This window comes from Ambystoma mexicanum, chromosome 8, assembly GCF_040938575.1.
Source record: "Ambystoma mexicanum isolate Mex_15411 chromosome 8, UKY_AmexF1_1, whole genome shotgun sequence".
Lineage (NCBI taxonomy): Eukaryota > Metazoa > Chordata > Amphibia > Caudata > Ambystomatidae > Ambystoma > Ambystoma mexicanum.
In genome coordinates, this window is record NC_090929.1 from 451,686,468 (window position 1) to 451,709,995 (window position 23,528).

Genomic DNA, 23,528 nt, shown 5'->3' on the forward strand with positions numbered 1-23,528 from the left:
TCCGGGCTCGACTACCTAAAATATTCGAACCTATTACTAAATATAACATTAACCTAGAACACCTCCGACCCAAAATATGCCGACCACCGGTAATCACCGCCCCTCTCAGACACCAACCACACCATAAAATCAATAAACTTATAGCCAAACCTCCGCTCACAGCACAGCTAGAACCTGAACTAAAAGCTGCTCTAATCAATGCCAGATCTTTAGTCGCCCATGCCACCGACATAGCAGATATCATACGGGATAATAGCCTTGACTTCATTGCCATTACTGAATCTTGGCTCCACGATGCAGCAGGTCCGGCTCTCACTCTAGCAGTCCCAGAGAATTATACCATACTCAGAGCTGACAGACCAGACTCGCGCGGTGGAGGAATTGCAATTATCGCCAAATCTAATCTCTCTATGAGAATCACACCTACACCCTCCATCAAATCCTGCGAGCTTCTCTCTATCAAATTACCGACTGCAAACTCCCAAACACTAAATATCCACCTTATCTATAGACCCCCTGGCCCCGTCAGCTCCTTCACTGAAGACATCACCACTGTTATCTCTGAGAAGCTAAAAGAATCCTCCCAAACACTAGTACTAGGAGACTTCAATCTAGGGCTCAACGATACCAACGACCATCATGCTACTGCCACAGGCAATACTCTGTCAGTGCTAGGCTTCACGCAGTGCGTGAATACTCCCACACATATCAAGGGAAGAACACTAGACTGGATTGCCAGTCACAACTGTTACCCCTCTATAACAGCCATCACCCCCCAAATATGGTCTGACCATTACCTTATCTCTTTCACCCTCAACACCAAAAGACCCATAGTCTTAACACCCACGCCAGCCACACCCACCTTAACGAGAAACAAGAAAAACATTACAGCCGACAATATTCTGCCCCACATCCTACCCAAACTAAATTCCCTACCTGACCACTCTGACCCAGGCATCCTAGTGGATGCATTCAACGCAGCCATGTGCTCTGCTCTTGACAGTATTGCTCCTTTTAAACTTCGGATCAGTAAACCCAAAAAGCACTTGAACTCATGGTTTACACCCCACCTAAAAAACTTAAGACTACAGAAGAGAAAATGCGAAACAGCTTGGAACCGACACCCGACCGCTGAAAATAAAACTAACCTAATTAACATCTCCTCGCAATACAAAAGAGACATCATCCTGGCCAAACAAGAAACCTATAATAATAGGATCTCCCAATCCAACTCCAGCATGAAGGAGCTATTCTCTATCCTAAAGGAATTGGAAACTCCTATCACAGTACAGGATGACTCCATTAAAGACAAAACTTGGTGCACAGACATACAACTGGCACTAACCAACAAAGTATCCAACCTCCAAACAAAAATTGCCCTAAAGAAAGCCTCTCTGCCAACTCAACCTTTGATAGTCAATACTCCCTCATCCAACAACCCAGAATCCACCCAATTCCGTTTCTCCAAGGTCTCAGTAATTGAGGTAGAGAAGACCATTTTGACTCTCAAACCTTCTAATTGCAAAGGCGACCAATGCCCCGCACAACTGATCAAGGATGCGGCTAGGGATTTAGCCCCCTTTATCACAAAACTTATCAATGCCTCCTTTACTACGGGCACCATCCCCCGCAATCTAAAGGAATCTTGGGTACTCCCCCTCCTAAAAAAGCAAACATTGGACCCCAACATTCCTACTAACTACAGGCCCATCACCACGGTTCCCTTCCTACTAAAAATATTAGACAAGGTAGCATACACCCAAATCCAGAACTTCCTTGAGATGAACCATCTCCTCGGCACCCGCCAATCCGGTTTCCGTCCGCAACACGGCACAGAGACTGCCCTTATCGACCTAAAAGCCCAAATAGATTCACTCAGAGACGAGGGAAAATTAGCTCTCCTCCTCCTTCTAGAGCTCTCAGCCGCCTTTGATCTGGTGGACCATAAAGTCCTATGTAATCACTTGGACTCGGCTGCCCACTTCTCAGAGGAGGCTATAGTCTGGATTCAATCATTTCTTAGTGACAGGACTATGAGGGTGTTCTCCCCTGCAGCGGCAGCAGACCCTATCCCAATCACTTGCGGAGTGCCCCAGGGATCTTGCGTCTCGCCGACACTCTATAACATCTTCACCAAGCCACTCTTTGACGATCTTGATAATCTGGGTATCACCTACACTAACTATGCGGATGATACTCAGATTCTCTTACCACTTACTGGGGATTACGTCGAAGACCTGGCTCTGGTGAATAGAGTCTACAGCATCGTTCAGGCATGGATGGCCAACCATGGCCTATGCTTGAACGATGACAAAACAGAGCTCATCATCCTGGGCACGGCAGCCCGTATCTCCAAACTTAACCAAAACTACTCCGCCTTCATCATCGATGGCAACACTATCAAGGTCGCCAGAGAAGTAAAAACCCTAGGTTTTTACCTTGATGCGACACTATCTTTCACCAAACAGGTGAACTCACTGTCATCATCCACTGCCTATACATGCAAGTTAATACGTGCTGGGAAACCATTCCTTTCAGAGGACAGTTGTCTTATTCTAGCTAGAGCCCTCATTTTATCGAAATTAGATTATTGCAACGCCCTCTACATAGGGACTACCAAACATATCATCCACAGAATCCAAGTGCTCCAAAACAATGCACTTAGAGCGGCCCTAAGTATCCCCAGAAGTGCACACATTTCAGAAATAAGACGAAGACACAAATGGCTTTCCACCCAAGAAAAAATTAACCTTAAATCTGCGTCCCTCATCCACAAATGCCTAAACAACAAAGCTCCCCGATACCTCTCAGAACACTTCAACAGGAAAAATCCAACGAGACTCACAAGGACAGCCAGCCCCAACTGCCTCCTAGTGCCCAGATTCAAACTAGCCACCATTGGAGGTTCCAGCTTCCCAGTTAAGGCAGCACAGTTATGGAACTCCCTACCCCTTGCACTTAGATCTGACCAAACCTTCAATAACTTCAGAAAGAACACCATAAAATGGCTTATTGAGAATGCGACATAGCATATGTCACTTTATACGTAACGTCTTCTTATAATGTTTGTACTAACCTGCTTTTACTGTTTGATCGTCATAGATTTGACTGTTTAGCTACACCTATCTGCACTTGCACTTGCCCTACCCTGCAGACTCGAAATGTCCACTATGCCTGTAACCTGTAACGTTAACTAATCTATAACCTGTAAACGTTAACTAAGCTGTAAACATCCTTGTTCTCTTGCGCCCTGCTACCCTAGGGTCTGGTGCGCACAATAAATAAATAAACAAACAAACAAACAAACAACAGTTACAGGTAAGTAACTTGTTCCTTGCCCACGGTGAAAAATGTGGCTCAATTAGAAAAATTGGGATTGGTAGAATTGTTACGTACAAATCACATGCCGGACGTAATATAAGCTTTGATCCCTCAGTTACATCAAATAATTCTTGGCCCTATGAGGGAGGGGGGATGTATGGTAATTAACAGTGATTGCAATTGGCATACATAATTTGAGCTATGAAAACTGCTTAAGTTCATGGCATACTGACTTTTAACCTTGTTAGTGTTTCAGTTCATTAAAAACACGGGGTGTGCAAAACACTGTTTGGTAGCAAGCAGATTCTGAAAAATGATGTCCATGATTACTATCCAAATGTTTCAGTTCCTAACTTTGATTTAGGCAGTAGACCAGACTCAGTTGTTTTAATGTAGCATTTTGCTGCATACTAGTGTCAAGTTTATTTTACAGCACCCCCAAAACTTGATTAGCTAAGGAACAGCTATAGACCAAGTGGATTTGCCAAGATCAAACAATTTTGGCCAGATGGAGAAACTTTCATTAGAACTAGGATTCTTGTTCCAAAGGTATCAACGTATCCTCTTTAACTCTTTTTTCCTCCCCTTTCTCTCTCCTCTATTTCCTTGCCTGCTCTGTCCTTTTGGTTGATGGGCAGTGGTGAGTGAACATAGACATATGCCTGTGTGGACATGGATGGCAGGGGGTGCTAGGTTTGCCTCTTTGTGGTAGTAGGAGTGCTGGGATACACCTTCAAGTAGTGGATGAAGGATATATGCGTGGTAGGAATGGATGTGAATGTAGGGGTGTTTGGCTAGTGAGCAGTGGTTTGCCTTTGTTGGGTTTGGTGTGGAACATGGATATCTGAGTGAGGATGGATTTTTGGGGTGGATGGCGGCGGATTGAGATGTGCAGGTGGGCTGGTTGAGGGATGGAGTATGAAGTATGTAAAGTGTTGGAATGTGTCTGTATTATTTGAGCAGACTGAATATGCAGATATTTATGTGGGGTGGTTGTAGAACAGCAATGTGCTTATGATTGGGAGTGAGTGAGGGATGGGTAGGCTGCCTGAGCAAACAGTGTCTGATATCTGATATGTAATTATTACTCAAGTTATGCCGCATATGCTCAATATTGCTAACCCTGTGCCAATTTCTAGTTCTAGAACATCCCCTTCGTGTCTATCCATTTTGCTAACCATGGTTGATCGGCCATCTTGCTCATACTCTAAAAGATCAAGCCTGCTAATTCTGTACCTGCTATCACTATTGCTGATCTCTTCCTGCTAGTCAGTATTGATAATTCTTCTTGGCCTACATTACTAATACCGCCAGACGGCCATTATTGCTAAAGTATGCAGTGATGTTATCGAATAGATAACAAAGAATGCAATTTTGGACGAACCCAAAATAACAGGAAAATATGTTTATGAATTAAAGAAGGGTAATTAAATGTGGTTGGGAATGGGAAAAGTGGTTGGTATAAGATATTTTCTTTTAAAAGAGGTGGTTTGGGAGCACAAAAACAACGAAAAACAAAATGTGTTATTTTTTTTCCCGATGTTTTGGGTTCTTTAAAAATGCTTTATTTGTTTATTCGATAAAATCACATGTAACCTCTTGCTAATCCTCTCTAACAGTCATTGCTCGCTGAGGAACAGTAATGTGGGGTTTAATGGCTTTTGCACTTGAGAAAACAAGAAAATGTGTTTGAAATGCTGAGTTTGGGGTCCTATTTAAAGACATCTTATTGGAGAAACCATTTATCTGTCTTAAAATGGCTGTGCTTGCATTCTCTGTTCTATCGAACCATGTACACCTTTTAAGCTGCCTCTACTATGAATTTTGTAATCATTCTTTACTATAATTTCCTATGCCTTGTTCTTGCTGGTAAAAGCTGCTTCTCTGAAAAGCTTTCAATATTTTCTTACCGAAGTTATATCCATTTTTTTCTCTTTTCAGGCGACTGAACAGCACACAGGGTGAAATCCGGGTTGGACCAAGCCACCAGGTAGCGTACTTTGCCGTAGGAGCTTCATACATCCCTCCGTTTATCCCTCAAGGGTACCCTTTCAGCCACCAACTAGCGTTCTCTTATTTTGTTCCTCCCTTTATGAAGGCTGAAAGTGTGAAGTGTTTGGTGTCCTCAGAATTTTCTGACTTTGCATATATTTTATGAAGGTTTGTTCCTGTTATCCTGTTGTATTCCGATTTTAAAAATGTCTTGTTTGCATGAAGTCCTTTTGCCGGGGAAAACCATATCGAATATAATTGTCCTAAATAATGATCAGTGATAGAAAAAAATACTGTTAATCATGGTTTATTAATGAACCATAAACCTTAAAATAGGATCATGTTTTGTCATCAGGAATCTTGCTTTGAGCATAAATCCATTCTGCTCCCAGTAAGGAGACAATGGGGGTGGGATGTTGCCCTCAGTGATGTGTGGCTATCTTACCACTACCTTTGGTTTGCATATCCTGCAGTGTTTTCAAGAACTTTTACCATGCTGCTCTACGTTGAAGTGTCAATTTTTTTATGGCAGCTGTATATTATTTTCTTTTTTTCATGAGTACCACACAAATGCATTGAGAAGCTCTCTGGCATTTATCTTTGCTTAAAAGTGGTACAGATAAATCACTCCTCTGACAGGAGGCCTGTGAAGGAGGACTTTGCGGTTTTAGTGCTAGGGCAGTAGATGGTGGAATTGAGTGCAGTTTGGCTGGATGTGGGCAAGTCTTCTGCCTTAAGGTGAGATTACTGGGTGAGACAACCTGGGCTGGCCTAGTGCACAGATGTGTGAGCTAGGTCAGTTTGGACTAAGTAGGCCAGTGAATTCAAAAAGGTAAAGTTAAGGTGGCAGAATGGACAACAGTAGCACAGCAGCCACGTGGAGATGGTTTCATACAAATCGTGAAATTGCTGTATGTTCTTTAGAAAGCAATACGTAACTAGAACATGGTTGTATATGAGCAACCCAGATTGAAAGTTCCATCCTTCCCCTCTGACATACCCAAATTCTCCCTGATCAGTCCTCATTCGTAATCTGAATACTGATTTGTCTGCAGGATGGCACCAAGTCCCCTCGGTTAAGGGTTATGCAGTCTAGGGCTGAAATGAGTTGTCAAACATCAGGGGTGCCAAAGATTGCAGATGCCTGTGAGTCATGGCGGTAGAGTGGGTGTGACAAAACCGGAATGAGCGCAGAGACGCACTACGTAAGAGAGATGAATATCTTTAGACGTTTTAGTATTGGCTTCCCAGTGAGCATGTTGCCCGTCTCAAGGGAAATTAAATTGACTTGAACAGCAGAAGTACACTGTCGGACTGTCAGAACCAAAACGGGCCTGTCAACGAAAACCATCAATGTGCAGTTCAAAACTATATTTGAGCTTTTGGTCCGGGAGCCATGGTATAGCTTCGCGTGTGTAGCTTGCCCAACGAATGGGGGAAGGTCTTGCGTTTTCAGATGTCATTAGAAATGGAAGAATTTACTTCATGTCGAATGTGGGCAAATGTCTTAAAAGGTTCATTTTTAATTACTTTATACCTTCAAAACACCTTAAAACTGGTATTAAATCCATATTGAACCCTCTTTCTAAAGTTGCAACATGTGGAAATGCACATAGGTTGTGTAAAGGGAGTTGGTCGATTGTATCAGCTCTTTCCTTTGGATCCTGGCCTAAGCCCCGCCCACCTGGTACCTTCCTGCCTGCTGCTTTTTTTCACCACTTAGCAATCCCCACCCATCTGGTGCCTTCCTTCACCATCACCGACTTGTGGCCAATGCTGTATTTGACTTTTATGGACTTCATTCACGGTGCGTCACTCTCTCAACTCTCATGCTGGACTTCCTTTGCATCTTGTACTCATGGTGGCCTTGAATCATGCTGTTCCCATCTTCATCTTGTATCCTGGCTTGCAACATTATGTGTTACTACTGACTTCTGCAATTGTATTCGCTCTCCACTCTTGCTTCTCCACTCTTTTTGACTGCTTACACTCTGTTCTCTCCTCCTTTCCCTTCTCCCTTTTATCTCCTCCTCTTACTTTCTTCTATGCATTTACTCTAAATTGTCCCTGGACCTATGATAACAACCTCGTCTGTTTCCTCCACCTTCCCATTACTGTTTTTTCCTCCCCACCACCCCTCCAGCACTATCTGAAATGTCGTCCGGCCTAGTATGATAGTTGCTTGTTTTGTTCCTCCCCTCCCTTTCTGCACCCATCTCCCTCACCTTTTGTTTTTCTCCGGCTCTACCAGAAATGTTGTCAGGCCTAGTACGGTAGTCTCCTGTCTCCATTTCTTTCCCACTCTACCCCTCCCTTCCTTATCTATGTCTTAGCTCTTGCACTATCTGAAATGTCGTCAGGCCGAGTACGATAGTTAATTTCACATCCTTACTGTTCATGGCCTGTAAGAATGTGGTTGTATTTTCCCTTGTTCCCTCCCTTGCCCTAAAGCGCTTTGAAACAGTGCGTATAGGCGCTATATAAATAAACTATCATATCATATCATGGCACCCAGTTTCACTGTGCAAGTCTTCTGACACATCTCGCTGCCTGCTCCACTTCCTGGTGGTAGACTTAGTATTCTAGTGGGTTACAGCCTACCAAAAACGAATGTGCAAATATAGTTAGGAGTCAAACAGCCAGATGTTCTGGTAAAAGATATGGTGGGTGGGATATAATTGTTGCTCCTAGTCCACTGGTGCTGCAAGGCGTTTCCCAGTGAGCCTATCCCCTATGCCACCCAGCAAGCAAACTGCTGGCATCTCCAGTTGTTTTTTGTTGCGAATAGGTCCATTTGGGTCCATCCTCGCTTGCTGACGATCTCCTGCAGAACCTGTGTTCACCCCCAGCCTGCTGAGTCTGTTTGCATCTAGGTTGGACTCACCCGAAAAGTGAATTGCTGAAAGCTGCATGTTGTGGGCAATGGCCCATTCCAATATGTTGATGGTGAGCCTGCACGGGGGAGGAGATCTGGTGCCCCCCCTTTTTGTTGAGCTACTAAATTCAGTTGGCACTGTCCATCTGAACACATAATGGGCTGTTCTTAATCACAGGGAGAAAGGCCCTGAGAGCCTGCCATATGGCTATTAATTCAAGCCAATTGATGTGACTCTTCTGGTCCTCCCTTGTCCACAGACCATGTATGTGGTTATCCAGAGTAGCTCTCCACCCATCTAGGGTGGAGTCTGTCGTAATGGTACATGCAGGCAGCAGGGGGTCTGAATGGTCTGCCGGCCATAAGATTGGTGTCCTGCCTCCTCCACACCTAATTCTAGTGGTGATGTGCAGGGGTGGTGACTAATGCTGCTTGGTTCCATGAGGCCAAGAAGTGTAACTGCACCTTCCTCATTCTGAGTCTGATATGCAGAACAGCCAGGAGGTATGCTGCCATAATCCCCAAAAGGTGTTGGTAACACCAGGCCGACATTTCCAACCTGCTGAGAAAATGCCCAGTGGACTCTTTGAGAGTGGCCACCACCACCTTCTCCATGGTGGGGAAGTGCCGTTGCTATTTGGTATCCCACCTCAGAACCAGGAAGACCAAGGCTTGTGTAGGCTGGAGCTGAGACTTTTCAAGGCTGATGACCCCAGGTTGTAGTGAATATCCATTAGTCTAGATGCCGTATTCCTCACCTCCCCTGGTGAATCCGCCCTGACCAACCAGTCGAGGTATGGGTACACATGATGACCCTCCACCTTGATTAGCGCCGCCACTGCATTTGTGAGTCTTGTAAATACTTTTGGGGCTGAGTTGATCCCGAACGGAAGGACCTTGTACTGAAAGTGGGAGCCCATAACCCGGAACCGGAGGAAGGACCGGTATGGCTGCCATATTGGGACGTGAAGGTATGCATCCTTCAGGTCCAGGGAGCTCGTTCTCGTTCTCTCTCTCTCTCTCTCTCTCTCTCTCTCTCTCTCTCTCTCTCTCTCTCTCTCTCTCTCTCTCTCTCTCTCTCTCTCTCTCTCTCTCTCTCTCTCTCTCTCTCTCTCTCTCTCTCTCTCTCTCTCTCTTTTTCTCTCTCTCTCTCTCTCTCCCCCCCTTCTCTCTCTCCCCCCTCTTCTTTCTCTCCCCCCCCTCTCTTTCCCCCCCTGCGCTGACGTAACCATCTTAAACTTTTGGGGTGGGGGTAAGAAAAGGTTTAAGAAGGATAGATCCAGAACCACTCTTAGGCCTGCCTGGTTGTTCTTCTCGATTGCGAAGATACGAGAGTAAAACTCCAAGCTTCTTTGCGATGGGGGGGGGGGGAGATCCTTTACTGCCCCGCTCACAACCAGTAAGTGGATCTCCGCAAAGAGAGATGGTGTCTCGATCTGAGCGTATGGGGGATTTGTGGGATGGAAAGGCGGAGGTCCTGAGATACCACTGAGAGGATCCATGGGTCTGTGAAGAGAGCCCACCAGGACTGAATGTGAAGAGCAAGCCTGCCCCCCACCGGAGAACTGTGGACCTTGCTAATTGACTTCAGAACCATACAATATTTACAAACGTGTCGTATCTGGTATTGGCAAATGTAGCCCTCACTCTCCAATATAATTCGATGGGCCTAAATGGAAAAAATAAGCTTCTGTGTAGCGGGCAACCTCGGCAGAACTAGGAGCTAGTACACAACACTGCAAATCTAACTTGCACATGAGATGCAAACACTGTTTCTGACCATGATCTATGTTCTGTTCTGCTTTAAATGTCCCTTGTATGTGTTCATGAATTGCCTTTATTCATTTTTCTAAGCATAGATAGTTAATATCACACAATATGTATGTTTGTATGGCGCCAGTTGGCCTGGGGAGTCCCAGACCAACTGGCCAAAAGTAGCTCCTAGTAACTGATGGTTTCAAGCTAACCAGGCTCTCCCAAGCTAGAAGCAGGAGCTAAACAGCTCCTAGCAATTTCAAGTGTTTAATCCCTGTGACCTGACCATTTTCTTTTCGGCCCTTTTTGTTTTTTCATTTTTGAAACAGGCGTTTTGCCTATTAGCTACATGAGGTTTGGCCCAGAGCTTACAAAGGCTCCTTTGTAGGAATGGGATCTAGGTGAGGGTCTGCCAAATGCCTCCATCACCGTGATCCCGTACATCTGGGAGTACTGTTGGGCTATTGAAGCTGTGCGAGTTGCAAAAAGGATTTTAACCCAAATTATTGAATTGGCAGGTAATGCTGCGTTCTGTCCAGAATATGTATTCCTTCTCAAATTCCTGTGTTTAACAATGAATACAAATTATTACACTTTTTGGAATAATGGGATTGCACCTCGTCTTGAACTGTATACAGTACTCATTAAAATGCATTCAAAGTCAATGTGTCCAAACAGCAAACGCAATATATTTATTTGAATTACTCAAGTGAATAATAAAAACAAAATAGAGCCAAAAAGCCTAAGCCAACATCTGTTTCGAGCATTGAGCTTTTTCTCAGAGTTTGATCTTAATGATGCTAGTTTCTGTGAATAATATATCATACAAGGTGCTAGCCACCAAACAATAGTTGAAACATACTCTTGATTTTGTATTTTATTATTTGGAGAGAGATGTGGTGTTACAGGAATCACCAGTGGTCCATACTTGTGACAAAGTCTAAGGGACCCTTTGGAAACTAACAGATAGCATTTAGAGCATGTATCTTAAATGTCTTCTGCAATCCTTGGTCACCTATAGATCACAGACAAATATCTAAATATATGGGACATGTCTCGACTCTGCAAGGACAAGCACTTTTCTCTTACATTTGTTTGTGCACCACTAATTAGTGCCTACCAGACTTGCTGATGTTGTATTGCAGTATACTTTTACGTTCTACTTTTCTAAGTTGTTGAAAATGTATTAATTCCTATGTTGTTTTTCTCTTTTCTCTTTTACACCCTTCATTTTACAACTTTTGTGTTTGATGGAGTACAAATGTATGTGAACAAATTGTCACTACAATTTATACTTATGAGAATTCACTATTGCAGAAGACATTTAAGATACATGGTCTAAATGCTATCTTTTGGTTCTTAGAGGTATCAGGATGCCCTACCTTGATTGTTGCTGGCCCGATACCATAAGCTTTTTATGTGATAAATTTGCACCAGAAAAAGCTTTTCTTGTTAGTATTGTGTATACATGTACAAATTAATGTGCCTGTAGCCTCTACCCCATGGGGTCCCTTAGACTTTGTCACAAGTATTGACCACTGGTGATTGCTGTAACACCACAACTATCTCTGCAAATAATAACATACAAAATCAAGAGTATGTTTCAACTATTGTTTGGCGGCTACCACCTTGTGTGATATTTTGTATATCTCCGCCTTAGGTTCCGCCTTTATTGCTGCCTCTTTAGTTAACAGTTTCTGTGAATGCCACAGATCTCTCTATCAAACATACAACCTTTAATGCAACTCATAAACATGATGACCTATAACAATTTCATGAACCGTACATTTTTAATTGATCTCAAGAAACAAAACATCTGTAATACTTAAAACTAACGTTTAAAGACTGACAGCTAACTAGCTAATAGTAATAAATCGCTGGTCATTGTGAATATCCTTCATGCCACTCAACTCAGTTTGAGCTGTTGTTATCCTAAATTTAGCCCCATTTACGCTGATTTTGAATCTCACTTAACACTAAATGTTTATAAATTGATTATACTAAAATTATATTGCAGCTAAAAGGAAAACTCCTGAAATATTTGGTGTCACAGCCCATCGAAAATACATACCTTACGTTTAAACGAATAGTCATACATTGGAATTGTCCCTTAATGTTTCATTTTTTTCTGAAATTTAAAGATATTCTTTTCTTCATTGGCTGTCATCCCTCAGTCCTAATGAATACAATTAAATTGTGATTGACTATAATTACATCAACATTTAAACTTGACTAGTTATTTCAAAATTCAAATGCTACGATTGCCCCTTGAAGGTGCTCTCCCTCACACTCCCAAGAAGATGCTCTTTAAACATCTTATGGCCTTGTCAATGTCTCCAATTTGGAGCGGTGTTCTTTTTTCTTTTCCCCCCCGACAGCTGGATTTCTAACCTATGGTGGATTGGTCAGCCTCACAAGCCACAGGTGTTGAGATTCCCTTCCACTCCTTATTCGTTTGCCTACTCCCCGGATTGACGACACACTCTCAATATCAATTTGCTCAATCCTACTTGGCACTCATTCAAATAACAAACTCCCCTCCGGAAGAGGGATCCCCCCTTTTCTGTCTCACCCACCTTTACTTTCTCAGGCTCCTCCACCGATAACCCCTCTATGTGATCACCTCTAGAGGTGATGACCCCCATTTTTGTCCTTTGTTGATGGAAACGGTTACGGAATAAGCTGTTGCTGCTTGGTCTGAACTTCGTTCTGAGCTTGTAGTTTCAAAAACTCCTGATGCCATGTGCAGAACACTTCAAGATTGCCCCTTTGTAATGGGCAACTTGTCGGCACAACCTACTGTAGTCAATGCTGCATTGGGTATGAAAGGGAAAGGCCCTTCTTCCCCATCAGTCTTCTACACAAATGCAAAGGCCTGGGAGAATCAGGCTAAAATCTCTATTTTCAATGCTTATGTGCAGTTAACAGATGAGCACCTTCGGTTTTAACCAGATTTAACCTCCTGAACCGGGAGAATTTCTATGCACCTTACGGAAATCCTTCGTTTGGATGTTATTGAGAAGTTCTACTTTTTTGTTATTTTAGAAAGCAAAGACTCATAACTGCAAATACATAGGGTGAAGTGTATTTGTTTAAAACTGAATATTGTTAAAGAAAGTCTATCATCAAGTCTGCCTTGTATAATATCTAATCATCTTATGCACACAAGATATCAATTTCTCTAAATATTTTAATTCATAAAGATTTGAAATCTCATTATATAAATTAATTTCAAATATAGCAACATGTACAAAGCCATCCTACACCAATGAAACCTATAAAGAAGCCAAGTAACATTAATCTCACAAATTGATAAATTACAATAAGAAATAAAACAAATGCATTGAAACAAAACATAATAAATCCTACAACAATTCAGAGATAAAGTGGATCTAGGTGGCCAAATACTGTTGATGGGTCACTCTGCTTCTCATAGATTTCTTACCTTGTTTACTTATTATTTCATCCGTTTGAAATGAGTAGTCCATTTTCCAGGCAGAACAATTACTTCGAGGGGATTGGGTCCTCCGACCTATTCCATATCTATGACCGGTAATGTCCACAGCTGTGCTGCTTCGCAAAATCTTCGGCGTCTGCGCCCTGCGTCGATGACGTCGATGCGCCGTCCCCGAGGAATTCCGCCAACGTCACCCGATGTGATAAGTAGGACGCACGACGCCCGAAAGCCTCAGTTCCTTTTTTCCGCAAACGTGTTTGCTTCGTGAATCTCGGTACGCCTCGACTCTTTGGAGTTTGCTGTTTTTTCCTCGGTTCGTTGAACCTGTTCGTTTTTTGTGAAGACCTGTTCGTGGCGATGTCTACTTAGTCTTCGACCCCGCGTCCGGGCTTCAAGAAATGCGGGGACTGTGGGTCCAATATGTCGGTCACGGACTCGCAAGACGCCTGCCTCTGGTACCTCGGGGAGGCCCACGATACGGATGACTGTGTCGACTGCCAGTCGCTCACGGCCAAGGCCTTGCGGGAACGGAAGAAGAAGCTGTCGGTAGGTCCGGTGTCTAAGCCCCGGAAGTCGAGGTCTACGGGGCTTTCAACGGATGACTCGAGAGGCGACTTTCCACGTCATCGTCGGAAGTCCTGTTGGTCTCCTTCCAGGAGTTGGTCTCGCCACTCCTCCGCCTCTTCGAGGCATTCCAGGAAGCGCCGGCATTGGTCGCCTTCCCCGTCCTCTTCCGAGGACTCCGCCCGTCAGCGGGTCGCTTATCCCACCATGCAAGCGACACCGGAGGAATGGGCTTCCTTCGGGAAGCAGATGTTAGCAATTCTTGAATCGCAGGGCACCGGTCTGTCCGCGCCTCCGAGTGGGATCGCTCGGCACCGGTCGAGAGACACCGCTTGTATGCCGTCAGGCTCGGGTGGTCGGCACGGCTCACGGGAAAGGTCCCGCTCGGACAAGGGTAGCCGTTCTCGCCATGCCCGTTCCAGGTCCCGGTCCTCGACGCGCTCGAGACCTCGTGATCCTGTGCCGTCTTCAAAGAAGACGTCGACGCCTGTGGCGCCGAGGTCGTCGACGATTGCTCTCGAGGCTCCGCCTCCGAGGGGGTCGTCAACGCCGTCGGTGCTGGCGGCGCTGACGCCGATTCGCTCGAGGCCGCCGCCGACTCGTTCGGCGCCCTCAACGCCTTTCGCGGCGGTGGTGTCGGAGGGGCCCTGTGGCACGGGGTTAGCCCCTAGAAAGGCTCTGGCTAAGGTCAGGCATAGCTTTGGTCCCCAAGTGTCTTCCTCTCACCGCCTAGAGTACATTTCAGAGGGTGATGAAGGCTCTGATGAAGGCTTGGTTCTGGTTACGGTACCAGATGAGCTTCTCTCAGGCTATAGCCAGTTTGATGACCTGAGGCAGTCACTGCATGAAGCCAGTGGACTGGACACCTCTCTGGAGGTGGAGCTTTGTAGGCCGGAGCCTGGCACTCATGCCGATTCTTCATACCGGCGCTGTATGTCTCGGGCCACCGAGTACTTGGGATGGTCGGCTCCCCCAGGGGAGTTCGTTCAGGAGGATCTCACGGACATCCTTGATCTTGGTCCCCCCACTGACCCGGTACTGCCGTTTCATATGGCTCTGCAGAGAAGGGTGGCAGCGGCTTGGACTGCTCCGGAGAGTCTCCCGGCAGTGGGCAAGTCTTTGTCGTGAAAATACTGTCCAGCCAGTAGCGACCCCTGCTACTTGTCCAGGCACCCCACTCCGGAGAGTTTGGTGGTGCAGGCGGCTATGGCTCCGGCAAAGCTGGCGTCGTATCCTACCACCCCTCCGGATAGGGACGACAAAAGTTTTGACGGCTGAGCGAAGAAAGTGTTTTCTTCAGAGGGTATGGCGCTTCAGACGGCCAATTCCATATGTGCCTTGTCTCGTTTCACACACACTCTGTGGAACTGTGTTGCATTAGCAGCTGAACATATTCCCGAAGGGGGCGAACAGGATGGTTTCCTTGCTATGGTTCAGGATGGCAAGGATGCCATGTGTGAGGCCGTTCAGTCTGGTTTGGACATGGCAGATTGTGTCAGCCGGTCCATGGCGGCGAGCAGCGTAATACGCAGTTTTGTGTGGTTGCGGAAGTCTGGGTTCTCTCCAGATGTGCAGTCCCGGCTCCTCAACATGCCCTTTGACGGTGAACATCTTTTTGGCAGCAAGGCTGACGAGAGCCTTGAGAAGTTGCAGACCTCCAAAGCTGCAGCAAAGTCGTTGGGCGCTGCAGTTCGACGACCTCCGCCTTTTCGTCCTAGGGGACAACAATGGAGGGGAGGTTCCTTTCGCTATTACTCATCCTTCAGTAAAGCGAGAGGAGCTAGCAGTCAAAGAGGCCACCGTAAGAGTGCCAGAGGTGGGAAAACAGGGTACTCTAGGTGCTAAGGCCACTCGGGCAGTTGCCTCTTTGCCCTCAAGCAACGCCGCAGCCGCTACCGCTCAGTCATGAGGCCAGGTCCCATGGTTCGCCGGTTGGGGGAAGGCTGGCGCAGCATCTTGTAGAGTGGCGTGCCATTACTTCTGATGTGTGGGTTCTGGAGATCATAACCCACGTCTACTGTCTTCCCTTTCGGCAGAGGCCTCACGACAATCCACCTGGGAACCTCTTTGAAGAGTCCGGATCCGCTCCTTGCGCAGGAAATTCAAGCCCTGCTGGAGAAAGGTGCCATAGAACTGGTGCCTGTTGCGGAGAGGAACAAGGGATGGTATTCCCCTTATTTTTTGATTTCGAAGAAAGACTGGGGATTGAGACCCATCATGGACTTGCCCTGTTTGAACAAACTCCTACGGAAGGACAAGTTCAAGATGGTTACTCTCTCTCAAGTCCTCCAGGCCCTTCAAATTCAGGATTGGTTGGTGTCTCTCGACCTCAAGGATGCTTACTTCCATGTGCCGATCCATCCCAAGCACAAGTAGTACCTGAGGTTTGCAGTTGGCGACTCACACTTTCAGTTTCGGGTCCTGCCGTTCGGATTGACCTCCGCCCCGAGGGTTTTCACCAAGCTCATGGTGGTGGTGGCAGCGCATCTCAGGAAAGGGGGGATTCACGTCTACCCCTACCTGGACGATTGGTTGATCAGGGGGAGCTCTCCCGAGCAAGTCCTGGATCATCTGTCCGTCACCTGCCACTCCTTTCACAAGCTGGGCTTCTCCCTCAATTTAAAGAAGTCCCATTTGACACCAACACAGCGGCTCCAGTACATCGGAGCAGCGCTCGACACATCCCTGGGGCAGTGTTTTCCTCCCCAGGTGAGGGCTCTTCACATTCAGCAGATGGTGCACAAGTTTCAACTTGCCCAGAATCTCCCAGCGTCCGAGTTCTTGAGACTGCTTTGCCTCATGGCATCCTGCATTCTGGTGCCAGAGGCTCGTCTGCGGATGAGATCTTTGCAGTGGGTGTTCAAGCTCCAGTGGTCTCAGTCCTCCGGCAGGCTGTCGGACCCTGTTCCGGTGCCGCCCTCGGTCGCCCAGGACCTTCTGTTGTGGGCCGTCAAAGGCAATCTGATGAAGGGGGCCCCATTTTGGCTGCCCTGGCCAGAGGTGACGATCGTGACGGACGCATCCCTCACGGGATGGGGAGCTCATGCCAACGAGTTGACAGTCAGCGGTCGTTGGTCTCCGTCGGAGTCCAGACTCCATATCAATCTGTTGGAGCTGAGGGCCGTCAGGCTTGCCCTGAAGGCTTTTCTGCCAACTGTGCGAGGAAAGAGTGTCCTGATTCTAACAGACAACACGGTGGCCATGCACTACCTCAACAAAAGGGTTGGGGCAGGGTCACTTCCTCTGTGCAGGGAGGCGATGCAGCTCGAGTTCTGGGCCATCCAGCAGGAAGTTTTGATCTCGGCTCTTCATCTGGCCGGAGACGACAACGAGACGGCGGACGCTCTGAGCAGGCAGAGCACGATCTCTCACGAGTGGGAGCTGGCTCAGGAGATTCTCCTGGAGATCTTCGCCCTCTGTTGGACCCCTCAAGTGGATCTCTTTGCCTCCAGTGTCAACCGGAAGTGCGAAAGGTTCTGCTCGCGGGAATTCACTCCAAAAGGAGCCTTGGGAGACGCGTTTGTGGTGGAGTGGTCATTCCCACTGCTGTATGCGTTTCCTCCAGTCCCCGTCATCCCGCAAGTACTGCAGAGGTTACGGAGGTTCGGTTCCCGGATGATCCTCATTGCTCCGGCCTGGGCCTGGAGGACGTGGTACCCGGACCTTCTCGACTTGCACATCTGCCCTCCATGTCGTCTTCCCTACCGAGACGATCTGCTCTCACGGGAGGGGGTGGTCAGGTTCTCCATCCAGAAGTCCAATCCCTCAAACTTCACGCTTGGCTTCTGAAAAGTTGAGGTATAAGGATTGGGACCTCCCTGAAGACGTGATAGAGGTGTTGCTCTCGGCCAGGCGACCGGCAACAAAGTCTCTGTACCGTTGCCGTTGGAGAAAGTTCTGCGACTGGTGCAGAGTTAAGAATGTGGATCCTTTTGAGTGTGACATTACCATGGTTCTGTCTTTTTTGCTTTCCTTGGCCCACAGGGGCTTGCAAGTGGGGACCATTAAAGGTTACCTGGCGGCGCTGTCCATCTTTAAGCGCTCGTCTGAAGAATGTTCCTATTTTAAGATTCCTTTAATTTCTCAGTTTTTGAAAGGGCTCACTAATGTGTTTCCTCCGTCACCTTTTCTGGTGCCCGGTTGGGATTTGAATCTTGTTCTTAAGTTTCTTATGGGTGCTCCGTTTGAGCCTTTGCATTCTTGCCCTTTGACACTGTTAACTCTGAAAACTGTGTTTTTGGTTGCGGTTACTTCCGCTCGCAGAGTGAGTGAGTTACAGGCACTTTCAGTTAAGCCACCCTTCACTGTGTTTCATAAGGACAGGCTAGTCCTTCGAGTTCGTCCTTCCTTTCTTCCGAAGGTGGTTTTGGAATTTCATTTGAGCCAGAAGGTTGTTCTTCCGGCGTTCTGTCCTCTTCCACATCCTGGTTAGGAAGAGGAGAGGCTCAATAGGCTTGATCCTAGGAGAGCGTTGAGCTTTTATATTTCACGCATGTCTCGGGTCAGAGTGGACGATCAACTTTTCATTGGTAACGCTGGAAAGCGTTTGGGACAAGCTGTGACGAAACAGACTTTGTCTCGTTGGATTATTTTAGCTATCTCCGAGTGTTTCTGCTTGGCGGGTAAGGACCCTCCGGCTGGCTTGTGGGCCCATTCTACCAGGGGAGTGGCTGCGTCTACTGCCCTGCAGAGGGGTGTTCCTATTCGTCACATCTGTGATGCAGCCACCTGGGCTTCAGTACATACTTTTGTACGTCACTACTCCCTCGATTCCATCCGAGGGCAGGATCTGGCCTTTGGCAAGGCAGTCCTTTATTCCGCAATTTGATTGGGCATGCTAAATTTGTGTTCTAAATTATTTTCCCACCTCCTTGCTTGGTACTGCTTTGGGAGTCTGTCATAGATATGGAATACGTCGGAGGACCCAATCCCCTCGTAGAACAAGTTACTTTCTTACCTGGTAACGTTCTTTCGATGGGATGGTCCGACGACGTATTCCATATCGCTCCCTCCCTAGCTTCCCCGCTGCAGAATTTCTTTTGCGATTGCAGCTTGTGTTCTGCAAGGCCTTGTGTGTCTGACTGGCAGAAAACTGGTGGCACACATTTTGGGGGGAAAAATACAACTGAGGCTACGGGCGTCGTGCGTCCTACTTATCACATCGGGTGACGTCGGCCATCGGAGGAGGTCCTCTGGGACGGCGCATCGACGTCATCGACGCAGGACGCATACGCCGAAGATTTTCCAAAGCCGCACAGCTGTGGATATTACCTGTCATAGATATGGAATACGTCGTCGGACCATCCCATCGAAAGAACGTTATCAGGTAAGAAAGTAACTTGTTCTTTTATATGTTTAGAAAAGCAGAACTACAACAATTGCAAGTTTTCAAAGATCCCTCTGGTACTGAGGCAAGAGCTCTGAATAATGGTGTATTTAGGTGTTGCCGTGAATGTCTTTGCATCGGGACATTCAGGACAAACTCCTGGATTTATCATTTTCTATCCCTCCACGGATGTTTTCGAGGAGTAGAAATTCAGTGCTGTAGCTGCTAAGATCCTGAACTCACTCTCAACACAATTGCCTTGAATGTTTTCAGCAGCAGTGCTATACATTACTCTAGCAAAAGCAATCTTCAAGTGCCAATGCAACGCCTTACTATGTCAAAAAGAGAAGATGGAGACTAAATTCCAAATCTGTACCAACAGCTACAGTGATTTGTTTATCTTTCCTTCCAGGATACTAACAATTCTGATTGACCTTCTCAAGGAAACAGATTTTCCTTTTGCCATCACAATTAAAGATTGTGCACCCTCTGGTTGCAGAAAGGCTTGCAAAACCTTTTAACCATTGGACATTGATCACCGAAGATGCTTGGATCTACTCCAATTTAGAGAACCGATTTTCCTTCTCCCATCAGCGCTTAGGTTACTGCTTTACCAAACGTCCAGAAAACATTCTGGCCATTTGTGATAGATTCAAATATATTGCCTTCCTTCCTGCCGTTCGGGAGACATTGCTTCTTACACAAATTGAGCAGGCCCGACTTTCCTCTCCCGATTTGCAATCTGGGATCAGGCCATTTCCCAAGGGACTCTTCCTCAAAGCGTCCACCTTGCAATTGTCTTCAACACAGAGGCAGACAACCTGCCCACACTAATTCCTACGACCTATGGGATGTTAAGGTGTCAAGTTTCTGGGGGGCTGGGTATTCTTTCAGGACCTGGTGCAGCTAGCCACCACTTCAATGGGGGCCACCCCAAAGGCATCTCGGGAGGCTCTGGCTGGTGCTGGCACTGAGTGTATTGTTCTCCTAGTGTAAGTGGATACTCTGCTCCTCCGTTGAGGGTACCACCAAGAAACTGGGACCCATGAGGCACTCCAGAGACTTTGGGTGACCATAGTCTGGATCCGCCTAGGGAGGACCATTTCTTTGAGCGGTTCAAGGGGTAATGCACTGTCAGCCAATGGGACAGTATTTCTGGGGCCTTTAAAGAGAAGTGCTATTTTCAAACCTGCCGTATTTCAAATGGGTACTGATACTGCTTCTGAGCTATCAACTTGGCATGTGAACCCCTGGAGGACAACTTCCAGCTCATCCACCAGAGGTACCCCATGTGAATCCTTTTCCCACCAACCAGTCTGTTGCCCAAGATTCCTACCCACCCTTCCCCCCTCTGCCATTTATTGCCTCCTGGTCCTCCAGATAATTTGGATCTGATGGCCGACTCCGACTGCATGGGAGATGACTCTGTTGAGATTTCCCATGTCAGCATGGCTCTTCGAATATTTGGGAGTTACAGCCATAGAATCGCCCCAATCAGACCAGGGCGTCCTTTGTTCAAATCTGTCACTAGAGACTGCAGACAAGTGTGGGATACATCTACAGTTGGATGTGTTGGGATAGGCCTTAAAATCTGGCAAAAGCCTGGGTCATTGAATGAAGGCAGTTTCTAAAAGTGGATGTATATTATCGCCGTCCTACTTCTGAAATGCTGATGGAGCCAGGGTATCCTCCGGTCCATTCAAATATTATTGCAACTGCCACTATATTTGGAAAGGGTCCCTCAGCCACTTATTCCACAATGTAAATGTTATGTGAAGATGGTTTTCTTGATACAGTGTGGAGAATGACCGATCTGAGAATCTCTAAGTTTCCGCCAGGGAAACGCAAAGGTAGTCTTTGCTGCGGCCAACTTGAAATTCTGGAAGGCATTCGAAGACTATGACCCACTCCACTCTTACCCCCAGAGTATCTGGCAGGTTTGCGCTTGGGATAGTCTTATGGGGCATCATTCCATCACCTTGACACAGTGACTCATGGATAGCGATGGGAGAAGCTCTTCTGAGGGCTGTATAATTCCGACCTTTTGTCGAAGATCGCATCATGGCTCTACCCTTTTATTGGAATAGACCTCTTCTGCTCCGAAACAGAGGGTTAAAAAGAAAACAAGCACTCAGACGGCAAAGTCCTTAGTATTGCAAAATAAATTAAGGCAGGAGCCAATGGGCAGCCGAGGCATTTCTTTCCACATAAAAACTCTAGTGGATTTGTGTGGCTTCTACGATCAGCACAGTCCGGCTGACCTATTGCCCAGCGCTCCCAGAATGAAGCGGGCACACCCCTCCCTAAGGGGGGGTGCTTCTCCCAGACAAACCCAACTCCGGACCTTAAGCAGCCTAAATGTTGTGATTGTCTGGAACTACTGCCTACCGGTGGGTATATCAAATGATCCCTCGGTCCTTCCAGTAGTGGCCAAAGGTTGTCTCTGCCGTCCCACGTTAAAATTCCTCCTACTTTTCCAAACGGTGTCTGCATCCCTGCAACAGGAAGTTTAGAAGCTGATTTTAATGAAAACAAACAAATGGGTTCCTCTTTTGCAGATCTTTTTAAGCTTCTACTAAAGGTTCTTTAACCTACCAAAAAGGAACCAGAAAGGCCTGCAGACGGTACTAGACTTATCCCCTTTCAATTTCATTTTACCGTAAGAAAGGTTTGAGATGATAACTCCAGCCCCTTTGCAACCAGGAAACTGGCTAATATTTTTGTTTCGAATGGATTGTGTCCTCCCACGTATTCATCATTTTATGATATTCGTATACTGTCAGCTTCGCTGCTTCGAAAAGAAATGTTCTCGGTAGAGGGTGCTGTGCATGAGGTCGTGGCGCTGATGTCCTTCAACGGGCTTTGTACCGTGTCGACGTCACCATTAGTATAAATAGCTTGTGCCGCTTTGCTCTCGGCGCACTTTGAAATTTTTTTCGGAAAATTATGTCTTCTACCCCTTCTACTCCCAAGATGGGGTTCAAAAAAATGTATTGACTGTGGATCGAAGATGTTGATTACAGATCCTCACCGCGTTTGTCTTTGGTGCCTAGGTTCAGACCATCGAAACGGCGACTGTGGCTCTTGTCAGTTGATGACGGTGAAGGCCCTTTGTGAGAGGAAAGGTAAACTGGCGGTGGGGCGGGAAGCTTCCAAGGCATCCTCGAAGGCCTCGTCAAAAAGACATAGGAAGTTGAGCGATTCGAAAGAATCGGATCGTCGTAAACACTCTAAGAGATCTTGATCTTGCAGTAGATCGAGCCGCTCTTCATCTTCCTCTTCAAAAAAGGCTAAGAGGAGACATAGATCTTCCTCTTCTTCCTCGGATACGTCTACCGAATTGGTACGATGCCCGACTAAGTCGGATTCCCCAAGAAAACGGGATGAATTTAGAGGGAAGATGATGGAGGTCTTTGAGAATGCGTCCTCGACCCCCTCAAAGAAGCCTCAAAAGAGCCAGACCCCGGTCGCTCCGTCAGACGACACAGGGAAGTCCGGAACTACTGTGGTAAAATCCAGTAGTAAGGGTGAAACTCGAAAGGCTCGAGTCAATGTCAAATCATCAAAGATTCCTCAAGAATCTATTGTTTCCCCCGACACCGTCTAAAAAACATAAGCCGTTGAGACCCTCGACTACTTCGTCGATGCCATCGGCGCCCACATCGAAGCCAAAAGCGTTTTTGATGCCTTTGTTGAAGACGTCATCAGTGTCTTCAAAGTTTCCATCAATACCATCGAAGGTTCGTTCGATTCCTTAGAGCCAAACTCATGTACAGGAAAGGAGATTTACTCCTTTAACCAGTCTGACTTTTTTAAGTCTGTCTTCTATTTTTGAAGAAAGTGGCTCTGAACAAGAAGTTTCTCCTTTTGGAGTACAATATGGTACTAGAGAGGTCGCAGAAGAATTAATCGATCCAGAATCGAAAATGAGAGACCTGTGAGATTCCCTTCACTCTGCTAGTGGCATTGATACGTCACCTAAGCTGGAGTTTGCAAAACCTGACCCTGTAGAACATGCAGATTCAGGGTATAGGAGTCTAATGAATAGAGTGGTTGAATTCATGGGCTGGGGTAGAGCCTGACCCACTTTTGATCAGGATGAAATGACTGATATACTTGATCAGGGCTCCTAGAAGGATCCAGTTCTCCCCTTCCATAGGGCACTTCAAAGAACGGTAGAAAAAAACTGGGAAGTTCCTGATACAATTGCTGCAGTCAACAATAATTTTCCAAAGAAG

General features: G+C 46.5%; 1 protein-coding gene across 14 annotated transcripts in view; it reads left to right on the forward strand.

Annotated features, from left to right (window-relative positions):
* The window catches only part of RERE (arginine-glutamic acid dipeptide repeats), a 2,107,422-nt gene that overhangs the window by 975,176 nt on the left and 1,108,718 nt on the right, over positions 1-23,528 (forward strand). For all 14 annotated transcript variants that reach the window (XM_069610039.1, XM_069610046.1, XM_069610044.1 and 11 more), the window contains one exon: positions 5,263-5,311. In XM_069610039.1, the coding sequence (XP_069466140.1) occupies positions 5,263-5,311 (49 nt within the window). The remainder of the gene's footprint in view (positions 1-5,262; positions 5,312-23,528) is intronic.